This window comes from Cetorhinus maximus, chromosome 16 (genome assembly GCF_964194155.1).
Source record: "Cetorhinus maximus chromosome 16, sCetMax3.hap1.1, whole genome shotgun sequence".
Taxonomy (NCBI): domain Eukaryota; kingdom Metazoa; phylum Chordata; class Chondrichthyes; order Lamniformes; family Cetorhinidae; genus Cetorhinus; species Cetorhinus maximus.
In genome coordinates, this window is record NC_135894.1 from 16,124,035 (window position 1) to 16,141,700 (window position 17,666).

At 47.1% G+C, this 17,666-nt stretch overlaps 1 protein-coding gene across 4 annotated transcripts in view; it reads left to right on the plus strand.

The window, feature by feature from the left end:
• LOC144691377 (E3 ubiquitin-protein ligase Midline-1) overlaps nt 1–17,666 on the plus strand; it is a 372,887-nt gene that overhangs the window by 295,401 nt on the left and 59,820 nt on the right. For all 4 annotated transcript variants that reach the window (XM_078559416.1, XM_078559415.1, XM_078559417.1 and 1 more), the window contains exon 3: nt 16,450–16,545. In XM_078559416.1, coding sequence (XP_078415542.1) covers nt 16,450–16,545 — 96 coding nt within the window. The remainder of the gene's footprint in view (nt 1–16,449; nt 16,546–17,666) is intronic.

Below are 17,666 nucleotides of genomic sequence, written 5' to 3' on the forward strand. Positions count from 1 at the left end.
GGGGCATCACATTTTCAAAACTCGACATGAGCCACACCTACCAGCGTGCTACCTACTGATCCACTCAATACACATCAAGGATTGTATCAATATACTCAACTACCATTTGGGGTCTCATTGGCATGTGTTATTTTCCAGCATACCATGGAAAATCTATTTCAGGGACTGTCCCGTGTCATTGTTTATCTGGATAATGTCTGAGTCACTGGACTGACTGACGCAGAAAGCTTAGCTAATTTGGAGGAGTTGCTGAAATGCTTCTCACAAGGGGGGTGTGCTTGAAGTGAGAAAAATGTCTTTTCCAAGCCAAAGGGGTAGTCAGCTTGGGCCATAAGATCGACGCGCAGGGCCTGCATCCCGTGGGAGAAAAGGTCAAGGCTATTCACAAGGCACCTGCACCGAGAAACACTATAGAACTAAAGGCCTTTTAGGGCAATTTCTCCCAAATTTATCAACCGTACTGGCTCCGTTATAAACATTGCTTCAGAAAAACCATAAATAGATTTGGCAAGCTCCACACCAGGGTGCGTTTCTGAAGATAAAGCAATTGTTAAGATCATCGACCCTACTGGTCCACTCTGACCCAAAGAAAGAATTGATTTTAGCTTGTGACACATTCCCTTATGGAGTAGGGGCTGTACTTTCACACCGGATGGTGGATGGCTCCGAACGACCCATTGGTTATACATCTCGCACGCTCAGTGCTGCAGAGCGATGATATTCTCAGATTGAGAAGGAGGGTTTGTCTGTTGTGTTTGATGTTTGGAAATTCCATCAATACCTCCACGGTCACCATTTTCACATTATATCCAACCACAAGCCTCTGCTTGGATTATTTGGAGAGGATAAGGTTATACCCACCATCGCATCTCTTCACATCCAAAGGCGGGGACTGATAATTGCTGCTTACGAATACGCTTTTATTCACCAATCGGGAAGCCAGATCACACACTCTGACGCGCTGAGCTGCCTCCCCTTGCCAGGTAACAACGTGAAGGTTCCAATTCCCCAGGAACTTGTCTTAGTGCTAAATTTTTTGGATTTCTCCCCTGTCCAGGCCAAACAAATCTGTGAATGGACAAGCCAAAATCCACTTTTATCTCACGTCCGGGATTAGGTCTTGAATAGATGGTCAGGCGAGCCAAAGTCTGATGACATGAAGCCCTATTTCAACCACAGACATGAGCTCACCTGCCGGGACAGCATATTGCTCTGGGGAGCAAGGGTTATCGTGCCCTCGAGAGGGCGAAGGCTATTACTGGCTGAATTACATAGCCCTCACCCTGGCATTAGTCGGATGAAGATGCTCGCGCGCAGTTACTTGGTGGCCAGGGATGGACGTGGACAGCGAAATCCAAGTCAAAAGTTGTCTTCAGTGCCAGCAGGCACCCTCCTAAGCTCCATTGCACCCCTGGGAATGGCCGGGACAGCCATGGGTGCAAGGGCACAATGTTCCTTTTTACTAATTTAACGAAGTCTAGTCACATATGTCTGCTGCCACCATAGAGCGTTTGCGATAGAGTTTTGCAGTACACAGGTTACCAGAGGTGCTCGTGTCAGACAACGGAACTGCGTTTACCAGCAAGGAGATCCACAGGTTTACAACCCTCAACGGAATAACTCATATCAAAGCCTCACTTTACCACCCCACCTCTAATCGTTTGGCTGAGCGGGCAGCCCAAACTTTTAAATCCGGGATGAAAAATCTGGGTCAGGGTTTCCATCAGCACCAGATTGTCACGGTTCCTGTTCGCAAACTGAATTACTAATGAAGAGACGTCTCTGCACCCATCTAATTTTCTTCAGTCTGAATTTAGTGGGGAGGGTGGAGAGAAGCCAAGAGGCCCAGAAGGCTAGACATGATGGCCATAATCATGAAAGAAATTTCACGGTGGGAGACCCACTTCTCACGAAGAACTTTGGAGATTGGCCCAATTGGCTATTAGGCGAAGTGAGTGCCATGACAGTGCCTCTTTCCTATAATGTGTCAGTAAACGGCCAAGTAATTAGATGATATGTGGATCATCTCCGGAGAAGAGAGACAGTCCCTCAAGAAGGAATGCCGTCATCATTTCCGTTTGAGTCTGCACCACATGTGGAAGAAATATCACATGATTTGGAAGTACCGGTGGGGCCTGTTGGACCCGAGATGGTCAAAGACACAAACTTGCTCACTTCCACCGAAGAGCCTGGTGGACTGTTGACCCCTGAGAAGGGAGTCTTGGAAAAACAAGCCGAGGCCATTGAGTTATGACGCTCGACACATCCGAGGAAGCCTCCTGTGAGACTTGACTTGTAAATAGTTATTCATGTAAATAACTGGGATGTTGTGAAGCTTGTCAATTGTACTTTCAAGTTAAGGGGGAGGAATGTGGTAAAGTGGAGTGCTGTGTACCTTTAAGAGAATGTATTTAGTTGACCATGTGACTGTATCAACCAATCGCTACACAGCACAGGCTTCTTGGGTAACTGTAAATCTGGAGCTGGAGGTGAGTGAAGAAGCACCACATGGGACAGACCTTTGCCCTTGGCGGGCGGGCTTGGCGGGGGTGGGGTCGATCAGGAAGCTGACTGCCGCCCGCAATCGGCACCGGACCCCAATTTCATGCTGGTGGGCCAATTAAGGCCCGCCTCACATGAAACGCAAGCGACGGTGCTGATCACTGCCTGAACGGGCAGGGGGAGGAGGGCGAGCGGGCCGAGTGCGAACTTGGCGCATGCGCGGGAGTGAGCGCTGCACAATCTCCCCAAGGCACCGAGCTGCCCCAGGGAGAGGAAGAGAGATTTTTTAAAATTAAACATGTCCCCTCATGTGACTATGAGCAGGGACATATTATTAATGAAAAATTATAGTTTTTATTTTACTTTTATTTGCTTTTGGAAAACCTCGTGGATGAAGTTTCCAAAAAAAAAAGCAAAGGCCACTTGGCCTTTTCGCCTGTCTGCTAACTGTCAGGTTGGATGGTCAGCAAACAATTTAGCTTCATTGATTATTTAATGGCCTTAACAGGCCTTTTAATTGTCAGCGGGCGCGCTGCTGACTCCAGCACACACCCGCCGACCAAACTATCTCCAAGGCCTTGATACCATTTCTTAGGTATGGTGCCCAGAATTGGACACAATACACCAGCCGAGGCCTAAGCAGTGACTTATAAAAGCTTAGGATAGCTGCTTTGCTTTTTACTCTATGTAGTAAAGGGGAGGATAGTGCATGAGTTTGAAAAACTAGCCATTTCCCTCCTAATGGACTGCACTGTAAGCTGTAGATTCTATTATGCAACTGTACAGCCTAGTGTCCCAACGAAACAAGGATTCTTTGCTCTATAGATTCCTGTTGTGCAGTTTATTGTTGGATGGCATTGATAAAGGTGAATTCAGGCAGGCAGCTACCGGCCGGGATTTTCCAGCCCCAGCGTGTCGGGACCAGCCGTGGGAGATTCGGCGACCTAGTCTATAGTCCATTGACTTTTGGTGGGAATGAACAATCCCGATGACAAGCAGGGCTGGAAAACCCACCCATAGGCCAGGGTTTTCCGCTCCCATTAGCGGTGGGCGTCATAGCGGGAGAGAGCGGAAAATATTGGGAGATCGCAAAAATCAGTTTCACGTTGTCGTAAAACCAGTTTACGATCGTCTGCTCCACCCATCAATGAATAGCCCTGCTCGCCGGAATCATCACCCCACGCTCACATCAGCGTGACTGCACATGAGTGACGTGCGCCTGGCGAGCTGCACACCACTCGGGACTTCGAGGTTTGTTTGCCTACTTTGCTTCGGGCAGCACTCGTGGTCATCAGTGCCAGGCTTCACAGGCAGCACCACATCACTTTTAGAGGGGCTCACAGGCAGGTCTCTACCTACCAGACCAGCCGTAAGGCAGGGGTAGCCTTTCAATAGCTGCAGGGCAAGGGCTGTACTGGGGAAGGGGGGTATCCCAGGGTGCGTGTGGGGGCACATGTTGATCTGTGCAAGTGGCCTCAAGAGGGTGAAGGTTGAGGAGGCAGTCTCCAGAGGAGATGAGGCCAGATGGAGATGTAAGGGTGTGTGTGAGTATGGGTGGTGATGTCCCTTGAGCTGGCCATGAGTGAGATACCAATGAACGTGTGATGGGCTTGTGAGTGTGTGAGTTTAGAGTGGTGAGATGGTTGCTGGTGGCACGGATGAGATATTTCATTGTCTTTCTATACTGGAAGGCCGACCTCTTCTGTGCAGCATTGGCACTGACCACCACTGCCACCGCCTCCCAAGCTGCAGTGGTGAGATTGCTGGACCTCCTGTGGCCAAAGGGCATTCCAATGATTGGTCACTGAAAGTTTCTTGGCTCTCAGGGCCATGCCCTCACTGGAGCAGTCCTGGGCTGCAAGCGTTAAGAACTGTCTGTGTGGCTGCAGTTTAGATATGGCACCTGGAGTGAGGAAACAGTGAGGTAGCGGCATGATGGGCGATTCAGAGGCTGCCCGCCAACGAAATAAAATGTTTCCTCTGCCTGCATAATTAATGAGGCGAGAAGTGAACAATGGGATACTTGCCTTTATTAGCTGAGGCATAGAATATAAGAGCAGGGAGGTTATGCTGGAACTGTATAAAACGCAGGTTAGGCCACAGTTAGAGCATTGCGTGCAGTTCTGGAATCTGCATTCTAGGAAGGATGTGATTGCACTAGAGAGAGTGCAGAGGAGATTTACCTGGATGTTGCCTGGGCTGGAGAGTTTTAGTTATGAGGAGAGATTGGATAGACTGGGGTTATTTTCCCTGGAGCAGAGGAGATTGAGGGGGGACATGATTGAGGTATATAAATTATGAGGGGCATAGATAGGGTAGACAGGAAGGAACTTTTCCCCTTGGTGGAGGGATCAATAACCAGGGAGCATAGATTTAAGGTAAGGGGCAGGAGGTTTAGAGGGGATGTGAGGAAGAATTTTTTCACCCAGAGGGTGGTGGGAATCTAGAACTCACTGCCTGAAAGAGTGGTAGAGGCAGAAACCCTCATAACATTTAAGGAGTATTTGGATGTGCACTTGCGATGCCGTGGCATACAAGGCTATGGGCCTAGTGCTGGAAAATGGGATTAGAATAGTTAGGTACTTGTTTGACCGGCACAGACTCGATGGGCCGAAGGGCCTTTTTCAGTGCTGTAGACTTCCATGACTCTATGACTCTATAATATGATGCAAAAATTCACCCTTCTGGCCGGCAGGAGAAACATTGGGCAGAATTTTGCCGTCGGTGAGCAGGGGCGGGGCCCACTCGCCGACGCATAAAATGATGCGGGATGACATTGGGCGGAACCCCCAACATCACCCCACCCCATTTAAATTTTCAGGAAGGCGGGGGTGCAGCAAAATCAGCTGCGGGCCCGCCAACCTGTCAATGGCCAATTAAGGTCATTGACAGGATCATTTAAATAATTAAAGGACCTGCCCGCCCAACCTTAAGGTCGGCAGGTCGACCAGGAGCCCCAGCGGGGAATAGAGAAAACATGAAACCTTACCCACCGGCGGGATGAGGTTTCATGCAGTGTTTTAAAAAATGTAATAAAGTTATAGTGTAAATTATGAACATGTCCCATTGTCACGTGAGGGAATTTTTTTTTCTATTTTTAATCTTTTTCAAATTGGAAGCGATCTCCCTGAGGCAGCACTTAGCCTCAGGGAGATGTGCACTCTTTCATGCGCATGTGTGAAAGAGCACACTCTCGCTTTTGGGGAATCTTCCCCCGCCCGCACAGGAAGCACATAGCGCGTCCTGCCGGACGTCATGCTGGGCGGGCCTTAATTGGCCCACCCACGTAAAATGGCAGTGGGGCCCACTTCTCTGGCAGGGATCAGCTCCCCGCCTGTTGGAGATTGGGTCTGGCCCGCCCGCCCGACAGGCAGAAAATTCTGCCCTATGTGTTTTTCAGAACTACCACCGCACTTAGTGCAATTCAGGAAAAATTCCAGCGATAGTGTCAGTCAAGAATGTTCACACCGATGAGATTGTGATCCGCGCTCAGTGACACCATATTGTTTAGCGGCAACACGCTTGGCAGGAGGACCGCAGGAAATCAAATGAAGCAATCAGAGATCTTGGAGAGGATTTTTATCTCGGCGGGTGGGCGCGCGTCCGACTCAGCTGAGTATAAAATGACGTGCAAGATGTTGGATGAGTGTCCTGACACCCTCGTGCGGTCACGCGATATTTCGGCCGGCAGGTACGCTGGAGTGTGCAGCGCACCCACTGACAATGAAAAGGCCTATTAAGGCCGCTAAAGAGATAATTAACGGGCGGCGGGCAAGCAAAATGGCCGAGCGGCCTTTGCATATTTTAGGAAACCTCATCCACGGGGGGGAAGAGGTTCCCAACAGCAAATAAAAATAAAATAAAAATTTTAAAATTGAATTAATAACATGTCCCTGCTCACGTGACAGAGTCACATGAGGGGACATGTTTTATCACATTTTATAAACCTTTATTTTTTATTTTGAAAACTGCTCATCTCCCTGAGGCAGCTCTGTGCCCCAGGGAGATTTTCAAATGCACACCCGCGTGTATACACAAAGTTTCCCACCTGCCCTCCACCCCCCCCACCAACCACACAGGCAGCGCTGCCGCTCACGTTTCACACTGACCGGGCCTTAGTCAGCCCGCCAGCGCAAAATTGCGGTCTGGCCCCGATTGCAGGCAGCTTCCCAACAAGGGAAAAATCCTTTCCCCCCTGTTGTAGCAGCAATGAACTGTGCTTTGAACAGCCACCATCAGCTGTTAGTGTGGACCTTACCTCTCCAATAGGGCCTGCAATTAGAAGCACAGGAGTTGGTGACTGGCACTTTTGTCACTGACAATCGCTTACCTGAAGTCACTTTAGGAGGGAAGAAAGAGAGATTAATCTAATTTGTGTTTACCCAGCACCTTTCATGACTCCAGAAAATGGCAGGCGGGCTTGAGGAGTGGAATGGCACATATTCCTCTCCGTCCATGTCCACGCCATTGTGTCTGCTCAATAATGCTTCTGACTCTCGAATTTGCTGCCATAAATGCTGTTTGCGGGAAGCACAGGTTTATGTTGTGGCATCATAACCAACTGTAAAGCAGGTTGATCTGTAACTCTGAGGAGACAATTGCTCAATTTGTCTTCATGTTGCATAAGTGAGGCATCTATAACTCACTTCATCATAATCATACATGCCATTTTTTGACACTTGTGTGCCTGTGAACTTGTTTGTATATAAGTGTGTTTCAGCATGTCCATGCATATTTTTGTGTATTTGTATGTTTATATGTCTTTATGTACCTGTCTGTGTACGTCTCAGTATGGCGTGTTTGTATTTGTGTGCACCCACTCCATCCCCCTTTCCTTTGTTTTATTCCTCTTTAAATTCTGTCCATCTGTAATGTCTTCCAGTTTTCCGAAGGGCCCACCCTCTCCACATATTCCCCCTGACTCACTGAGGATCTCTGGAATTTCCTGCTTTGGGTTTGTTCACCCTTCATTGGCTGGAAAGCAGGCATATGTTCGCATTCCTGTCCTTAACTGCTGCTGGACAGACCAAGAAAATCAATATTTCAGGCCTGAGTATTACCACAGGCTCAGGCCAATGCAGTCCGCACATTTGGACAAAAAAAAAAAATCTTGTAGAGTTAAAACAATTAACTAAATTAACAATAACACATTTGGACAAAAGTGCACTAACCCTCTGTTAATATTAACAAACCAAATGAGTACACATGAGTACACCTGCAGTAGTCCCGATGAATAGAAGAATGTTAATCCCTCAATGAGTGTTTGAAACTCACAGTTCGCAGTCTTTAAACAGCAGACAGACTAGAACCAAGTGTAAAGTGAGCTGAGATTGTGCAGTTCAATTCATTGAACAGCTGTCTGAAGTCAATATTGTTCTTTTTTTTTGTTTTCTGTTACCTACGCTTAACACGAATATAAAGCCCCTCGATAAGGTAAGCTACTCTTCCTCCGTTCCCCCTTTCTCTATCCCTTCACTGACCCTTTTTTCCGTTAACCTGTGCTGCATCTACATTATTCATAATAGAGCGAATGTTACTGGACTAATAATCCAGAGAATGTGCATTCAAGTCACACTCTGGCAGTTTGAGAATTTTAATCAATTATTAATTAATTAATTGAGAATAATTAATTTTAAAAATCTGCCCAATAAAAAGCTAGTGTCAGTAAAGGTGACCATGAAGCTGTTGGCTTACCATAAAAGTCCAACTGGCTCACTGATGTCCTTCAGCGCAGGAAATGGGCCACCCTTATCCAGTCTGGCCTACATGTGGCTCCAGTCCCACCCCAGCGTGGTTAACTCTTAGCTGCCCTCTGAAGTGACCAAGCCAGCTACTTGGTTGTATCATAAAGTGCTGATTAAAAACTCAGCAGAAACAGATGGGCAGGATTTTCCCACAGGCTCCTGGACCTTGATGTCAGATCTAAATGAGGCACTTGCTGGGCCAGAGCAGGGGAGCTGTTTTCCCGGAGGCACTGCCTCTGAGCTTGCCGTCCAATTACGGACAGTCGGCAGGTTCCCAAAACTGCTGGCCCTGTGGCAGCCCCCCCAACAAGGGTGGGCAGTGCTTAGGCAATTAGGGGAAATGAGAGGAAACCTCAAAATGGAGGTGCTCCAGGCATCCCCCTCCCAACCAGGAGCTGCTGCCTTTGCTGCCCACAGCCCCCTTTTTGGGGAATGGAGCCTTTGGCTCTGATGAGTCCCCCAGAATGCTGCAGGGAGGCCGCCTCCATTAACCTGGACGTCTCCTCGTGTGGTGAGGGGAGGTGGTGGGGTGGTGGGGGGGTGGGGGGTGCGGGTGAGGGGGGGGGGGGCGGGGGTGGGGGTGGGCACTCCGCTGCTGGACAAAATACCAGCAAAAGCTGTAAATGGTGCCTAGTTGGAGTCTTTAAATATGCAGTCGTCAGTCAATCTGCATTCTCCAGAAAATGTTCCTCACGATGGGAATGTGTCAGGGAGCCATCTGGACACAGATCCCCAGCTGCACCCCCCGCCACCCCCTTCCCAAACCTGCACACCCACCACCATCGGGCCGGGAAAATTCTGCCCATTATTTCAGGCCTATGAAAGACGTTCTGATGGAAGGTCATTGGCCTGAAACCTCCCTCTCTCCACAGATTGCGGCCAGGTCTGCCGAGTGTTTACCAGCATTTGCTGCTTTAGTTTTAAACATTCTACCCTCCACAGCACTTTGCTTTTGACTCCGTCGTATCAAACCGCTGCAGAGATGAATAAGCTGCAGAGGTTTAAGGAGAAGAGTCACCATTACCTTCTCAGGGTAACCAGGAGTGGATGAAAATACCAGCCCTCCCAGTGACCCCCCTCACCTTGAGAACAAATGAAAGCAAAATGAGGGGCTCATTTACAAATGCATTATATGTTCACACACCCTCCTACCTCGAATACTGTCTGTTTCACCTCTTTCTTTTATTTTACTCTCACTTGTTCTTTCTTTAAAAGTACTCTCTTGTTGTGAAGAAACTTGCAGAACAGGGACATTCTGCACAGTTAAGTGAGGTGTTATCTTTGGGTAAGAAAAAAATAAGGAGGACGCATGCTACTTGCAAAATGAGAATCTAAATGAAATAGAGGAGTAAAGGGATCTGGCAGCCCAAATATACCAATCACTAAAAGTAGGGGCACAAGTTAATAGGGCCATAAAAGAAGAAAACCAAACACTTGTGTTTATTTCGAGGGTTATGTTAATATTGTATTGAGCCTTGGTTAGACGACACTTGGAGAACTGTGTACTGTTATAGTCACCATATTATCAAAAGGAATTGAAGCATTGAAGAGGTTTAAAACAAAATGATACCAGATATCTGAGATTATACCTGTCAGGGAAAGGATGAAGAGACTGGATCTCTCTGCTTTTGAAAAGAGGAGGTCAGCCTCCTTTAAAATTATGAAAGGGAGACACAGAGGACTGAATTTTTGGGCTCGGCCAAGATTGTGAATGGAGGCTGACAGGGCCCAAAAGTCCTGGTGCCACTGGTGTGCTGGGTTCCTGACTCCATCCCTGTCACCAGCTGTTTTCACTGAGGCAGGTTCAGGACTGACAGGGATAGGTGCCCCCACTAGGTGGGCAGCCAGTTAAGCTCATTAGTCTTGTTAACAACACTTAATTCTCCAGTGATTTTCCAGTTGGCCTCCGGTTTCCCAACGTGAGGGGGGTTGGAGGGGGGGGGGTGGTGGCAGCAGTTTAACTGCCTGGAGAGGAGCACCCAGCAGCAGGCCGAGGACCAGCACTTCATGCAGACCTACAGTCCCTGTCTCATTGTGAGTGTAGCCAAAGACTGCCCTGTAAAGGAATTCCTCCTCCCCACCTGTAACGGGTTAATAGTAATGGTAGGAGTTAGTGATGGGTATCATGATGTAACTGAGACGTCAGCAGTCCTGTGATAAAGACTCCGTAGAGCAGATGCAATAGTCTGTAGCCAAGAGAGATTTGCCTACCTAGTAGCTGCTCATGTAGATAAAGTAGTTTTGAAACAACTTACCTGAGTTTGACCAAAGTTTATCATGATAGCATAGGCCACCAGACCAACACTTTAAACATCGACCCCCACCTCAGTAGTGGCCTGGTTATATTTTTTTGTTATTTATTTGAATTTTTAAAAAGGTTGAGGAGAGGGCACCTTCATGTTGAAGTGACCTCTCAGCTACTTACCCTTTCCTGCAGCCAGTTGCTCCTCTCAGGTTGGAAGGCCTCTGGGCCTCCAGCTTTGACAGCCCACCTGCTGCTCTTATGGGAACCTGTCTCCCCTCCAATTAAGGGGTGTGCCAGTCAAAATCCTAAAGAGTGACTATTTTCCCCTCGGAGGGGCCAGGGTGGGGAGGTGCTGGGGGTGGTGTGGTTCAAGAATCAAGAACAGTGCCAACCCTTATTTCCCATCTCAAAGTGAAAATTCACCTCAGAGAGTGTGTTTCAACTTGTGGAAAGAGTTAACCTAGAGGCTATCAGTAGAAGGCTGTCCCCAAGAAGTCAAATAGGGAATTCAGAAGAAACTTCTTTAACCAAAGAGTAATGGCAATGTGGAACAGGGAGTGGTTGAAGAAAATAGATGCATTTAAGGGTAGGCTAGATAAATACATAAGGAGAAAGGAATAGAGAGTGATGCTAATAGAGTTAGATGGGAGGAGGCTCATGTAAAGTATAAATGCTGGATGGACTGGTTGGACTGAATGGCCTGTTTCTGTGCTGGTACATTCCAAGTAATTCTATCAATGGTATTAAAGAGCCCATGGCTGGGTTTCTTCTTCCTTGTTATATATGCCCTTGATTCCCCTTGATTGGGTGAGAATGGGCACAAACAGAAGGGAGTGAAAAATCCCAACTTCCCCTTAGATGGAATTAAATGGATTGAGTCATGCATGTGTCTTCCTTGGGGACATTGCAAGGGTCATTTTGACATGATGCTATGTCACCATTCTGGAGCCATGATTTTACCCTCCCCAGTAAAGAGGCATAGGTGCAGTTAAAATCCAAACCATGAGCTGGCCAGATTGAAGACTCGCTAACTGTCAAGATCACAGGGGCTAGTCTCCAGCAAACAGGAATATCGGGAATTGGTGCAGGGTGGATTCAGGCCACAGGGAGTGTGGGGGAAGAGAGATGGTGGGAAGAAAAAATTGGTGGAAAACAGAAATGGCCGGGGATGTAAGGAGACAGATCGTTGCAGATTTACTTGAGGAGCCAGGAGCATTCCTGCTTCTCCTGGCCCAAAAGAAGTGTTTTAACCGGAAGCTCCCCTCCCCTTGGCTGCCGAAATTCCCAAGCCCTGGAAAGTTTTAAAATCCATTTTGATGAAATTATCTGATGCACAGAGCTTCATTTAAATATTATAATTACCAACCATCCTCTCCGGAACAGGTCACTCAGATGATCACAAACAGTTAAACTGAAGTAGATACGTTCATGGTGGAACGGGGTTGGGTTTGCCATTTTTTAAATTAACCCCTCGACCCCACCCAATCCTCTCCCTCCCATTGTGGGGGCTGGAGTTAAACTTAACTCCTTTAGATTTTCTTTTTGCTTCGCCCCGCCCCCACCAGCACTAGTGTTATTAGAAAATATCACACATCTAAATTCATTTGGTTATGATTCTGTTTTAGGGTAGAATTTGCCGCCCGGCATGAGGGCGCGCGGCCGACACGCTCGAGCGTGAAATAGCGCGTGATAATGTCGGGCGAGCGACTTGACGACAAGCAAGAGGCCTATTAAGGCCATTTATGTATCAATTAACAGGGATTTTTCGCTGCCCATCCAACCATACAGTTGGCAGGTGGGCGAATCAGCCAGGCGGCCTTTGCATTTTTCAGGAAACCTCATCCAAGGGCGGGATGAGGTTTCCGTAACTAAATGAAAGATAATAAAAATCTATGCGCGGTGACGTCTACAGACAGGTGACTCATTCTGATGTGTGGACCTGTTTTCCGGATTTTTAATTCTGTCTTTATTGATTTTAAATTCATCAGCCCCCCTGAGGCAGCTGTCCGCCTTCGGGAAGCTTTCATTGCGCGCTCCCCCCACGCCCGCGATGACTTCAGTACCCACCCTCCTCCCACCCCCCCCCACCACCCCAGCAGCGCTGAGCCTTTCACAATGGCGGGCTGTTAGTTGGCCAGTCAGCGTGAAGTCGTGGTCCAGGGCTGATCGCGGGAGGCAGCCCCTCCCCCAACCACTTACAGCCCACCGATCTGAAAATTCTACCCTTAGGCCAGAATATACCGCTTTTCGGACGGGAGCATAAAATGACGTACGATGGTGTCAGGCGAATGTCCCGACGGTATCGCCCTCGGGGGATATTTCGGTCGGCGGACGCACATGGGAGTCAGCAGCGCGCCCGCCGACAGTTAAAAACATTGGCTATTATTAAGATTATAATTAAAAGGAATTTTTCGCTGCCTCGTCCTACCTTACGGTCGGCGGCCAGGCAAAAAGGCCGAGCGCCCTTTGCATTTTCTAGGAAACCGCATCCACGGGCGGGAAGAGGTGTCCAACAGCAAATAAAAATAAAATAAAAATTTTAACATTTCATTAATAACTTGTCCCTGATCATATGACAGAGCGACATGAGGGGACATGTTTTATAACAGTTCAAAAATCTTTAATTTTAATGTTTCATGGTCTTCATCTCTCTTGAGGCAGCTCTGTGCCTCAGGGAGACTTTCCAGCGCGTGTGTGAACTTGCGCGCTTGCCCTCCTCTCCCCCACCCCGCTCATACAGGCAGCGCTCACACTGGGCGGTCCTTAACTGGCCCACCAACATGAAATCGCGGTCCAGCCCCGATCGCGGGCGGCTTTCGGCTTCCCAACCGCTCTCGCCCTGCCCCCGCCAAGCCCACCCAACAAGGGAAAACTCCTGGCCTTGGCCTCATTTCCTCCAGTATATGTGTCTTGTTTTCTAGCACCAGTTCTGGGTGTAAGCAGTTACCAAGTGCGCTTGTCCAAGTAATGGGGTCTGTGTCAGCTGCGGCTCAGTTGCTAGTTCTCCTGCCTGAGATTCAGAAGATTGTGGCTTCAAGTCCCACTTCGTATCATCCAGACTGACACCTCCAGTGCTGAGTGCGGTCCCATTGGACGCGCTGTCTTTCAGGTGAGACATTGAACCCAAGCCTGTGCTCTCAGGTAGACAGGCACAAAAGATCCATGACAATATTTGAAGAAGAGTGTGTGAGCCCCGCTGCTGACCTGGCCAACGTTTATCCCTAAATTAACGTCACTAAAACAAATGATCTGATCATTTATTTCTTGCTGTTTCTGGGATCTTGCTGTGTGCAAAGCAGCTGCTGTATTTCCTACATTTCACCAGTGATTACACTTCAACAGCAGCTGGAAATTCAGCTCGGATTCTCTCCTGGTCAACAGCTTTGGAGCATTGTAACTCTTGCGATTTTGTCCATTTACATTGGATAGGCCTCTGTGATTCCGGACTGCAGCCAGTTCCAACTTAAAATGGAAGCCGTGGTCCAAATCACATCACAGGATCCTGATTTCCATATCAAATCTCCTGAAACAGGGAGGCATTTTTGGAACCTGGCGGTAGACCCTTTCTAAAATGGAAAACAAAAACAGAATTACCTGGAAAAACTCAGCAGGTCTGGCAGCATCGGTGGAGAAGAAATCAGTTAACGTTTCGAGACTTCACGACCCTTCGGCAGAACTGAAGAGTCTGTCTCATTGCAGGTGTGACTGTACAGTGAGGCTCCCAACCCCATTTCGAAGCCATTACCAGCTTGTTAATGCCAGGTTCCTTTTTTGCTTTACTATCAGATCTAGAGCTGACTCCAGTTTGCATTTACAATCCTGCAGACGTGGTGCGAAACAAAACTACATCGCACTGACCTTTTACTTCTAGGGGATCAGTGCCCTTAAAGTTAAAGAGATGATGCCTTTTAAATATATATAAAAATCAGAGTTTGTCAAAGCATTATGGGTTTAGGAATGCATAAATGTCCATCGTTGGTTAGCTTTGTGCCATTCCCAAGCAGGAATGTCATATTTTGACATGAGCACTAGACTTATCCGAATGATGCCAGGGAAAGTGTCATCACTTGTGTGGAGAGGTGAGAGAAGCTGGGATTGTTCTCCTTAGAGCAGAGATTAAGGGGAGCATTAAATAGAAGTGTTCAGAATTTTAAAAATTCTTTCATGGGATGTGGGCATCGCTAGCTAGGCCAGCACTTATTGCCCATCCCTAATTGCCCTTGCGAAGGTGGTGGTGAGCTGCCTTCTTGAACCACTGCAGTCCATGTGCGTTGTAGGAACATCCACAGTGCTGTTAGGAAGGGAGTTCCAGGAATTTTTGATGGAATTCCAGAACTTTGAGGGGTTTTTGATGGAGTACACAGGGAGAAACTGGTTCCATGGGCAAAAGGGTCGGAAACTGAAGGCACAGATTTAAGATTATTGGCAGAAGAACAGAGGGGAGGTGAGGAGAAATGTTTTGATGCAGCTAATTGTTGTGATCTGGAATACACTGCCTGAAAGGGTGGTAGAAGCAAATTCAATGGTAGCTTTCAAAAGACAATTGCATAAATAGGAAACTAAAGAAACATTTAAGGGAAAGAACAGGGGGAGGAAACTAATTGCATAGCTTTTTCAAAGAAGTGGTATTGGCACGATGGGCCAGAAGATTCTCTGACTCTATTTGAGTTTATCAGAGTAAATGATGTGGAAAACAGCAGTGTAATCTACTGGTGTTCACGTTGTAAATAATTGTTCCTAGGGGTCATTCTTGGCTTATTTGGTAGCAATCTCATCTGTATCAGAAGGTTGTGGGCTCAAGTCCCACTCCAGAGACATATTTCAGGCTGACGCTCCCAGTGCAGTAAGGGAGAGATGCATTGTCAGAGGTGCCATCTTTCAAATGAGATGTAAAACCTGGAGCCCACCTGCCCTTCCAGGTGAATGTAAAAGATCCCCTGATACTATTTGGTATCATCAGTATTCATTCCTCCATCAGACTTCACAAAGACATACTGGCAGCTCATTACATCATTGCTGTTTTTTGGACCTTGCTGTATGCAAGTTGGCTGCTGCGACTGGTGTATTACAATAGTGACTACACTTCAAAAAATACTGCATTGGCTGAATAGTGTTTTGGGGTAACCTGCGGTTGTGAAAGATGCGATAGAAATGCAAGGCTTTCTTGCCTTTGATGAACAGCTGTTTTTATTTTTCTATTTTCATAATAAAAGCCATATCATTGCCCAGAAGCATAAGGATTAATGTGAAGTGCAGGGACAGCGTGTGTCATGGAGCTAGATTCAGTATGGTGTAGAGATGTCCAATGGATAATTCAATAATATTTTACAGTAAGGAATGCTGAAGCGCCTTTTGATTGTTAATGAATCTTGCAGAGTCTCGTAATACCACTGGAACCTCCTGTAGCTATGGCCACTTTGGAGAGGATATGGTAAAATATTATGTAATGAAATCATGAATGCACATATAAAGAATATGCTTATCATTTCAACACAATGGAATGTACCCCTGCTATTTCTGCAAATAAATGTTCACAAGGTCTGAAATGTTTGTGGATGAAGAAGGTCATTCAGCCTATCCGTCCAGAACAAGCCTACACTCCCAGGAGAGTGCAGCCATAGGAAGAGTTAAGTTCTGGTGAGGCAGGATGCAAGGCATTTGTCAATAGCTTGCATGAAGACAGTTAGTGGAAGGGAGTAGATCCAATTTTAATTTTTGTTGATTTGTATAATGGGCAACAGACATTGGCTTTACATCTGAGCAGCAAGTTGAAGATTCTTCACTTGACCTCTGGCCCATTAGCCAGAGCAATCTATCAGTGCAATAGTGATTCCAAACAAAAGCATCCAAATTTTACTTTGCGACACCTTCATGATTGCCATTTATGACTTGACTCACCACGTGATAGGACAGTGATGCCTACCACTTGTAACTGTGTCTCTTTTCTTTCTTAAACAGCAAAGCCTGGAGTCCAACCTGGCCAATCTAATTAAGAGGAACAACGAGCTGGAAACGCTAATGGGCAGATTAATTCAGACTTGTCAACATGTAGAGGTGAGTGCTCACTGCAATAACACTCAGAAATAAGTGTGCACTTCTGCACTAAATAGGAGCTGTGTGATATATTAGGAGAAATAGCTTAATAATACAGCACAGTCAGTATTAAAATTGTATTATGAGAATGTGTTTTGTGTGATAGAGACTAACATATGGTTTAGGTTAGGTTGTTAGGATTCCACAGGGGAATGCTAAGTAAGCAAGTGGTGTTAGATCTCAATCTTCTGTCTCATGAGACGATGATTTGCACCATGGTGGTAAACAGTGTATTAACATCGCCTGGTGTGATCTGGGACCCCGCTCTGGCATGGCAGGTTCTGCCACAATTGCTGTAGAGGAAGACAGTGGCTGAGAAGGTGCACAATTTGTTGGTCTCTGTTCTCTCTGGGCCCTCTTCTCGGCCAGCTGAGCTTTTTGTTTCTGCTCACCTCTTCCATTGTCCTTCCAAACAATCCACTTCCAGAGGTCATGGCCATCAGCGACTGTTTCCCAGTTGTCAGTGTCAGTCTCCACCTTCATATCTCATTTGCAGGGGCCCTTGTAGCAGAGGAATGGACGCCAAGGAGGTCATGACCCAGTGGCCAATTCACCGTACAAAAGGCTTTTGAGTGTATGGCTGTCATCTATACAATGAATGTGGCCAAGACAGCGCAGATGTTGTTGGCTTAGCAATGACGTATGCTGAATGAGTTAGCACACTCTAGGGCCTTGTCCTGCCAAGAGTTGCTGAGGATCTGTCTAAGACAGTGAAGGTGGAAACTGTTCAGCCTTTTTTCCTGTCTAGCCTATGTTGTCCCGGCCTCACCACTATAGAGGGGCGTACTGAGGATGCAATTTGGTGTCCTCAGTCAGGTTGCAGTTCCACACTCTGTTGCGCAGCTTGGACATAACAGCTGCAGCTTTTGAAATGTGTGTGTTGATTTCAGAATCAAATGACTGATTGCTGGTGATTGTGGAGCCCAGATATGTGAAGCTCTCAGTAACTTACAGCGTCACATTGTCAATGCTGATAGATGGCGGTATGGCAACATCCTGGACCATGACAATTGTCTTCTTAATTCCGACAGTCAAACCAAACTCTTTACAAGCATGAAAGAGCCCATCCATTTGCTGCTGAA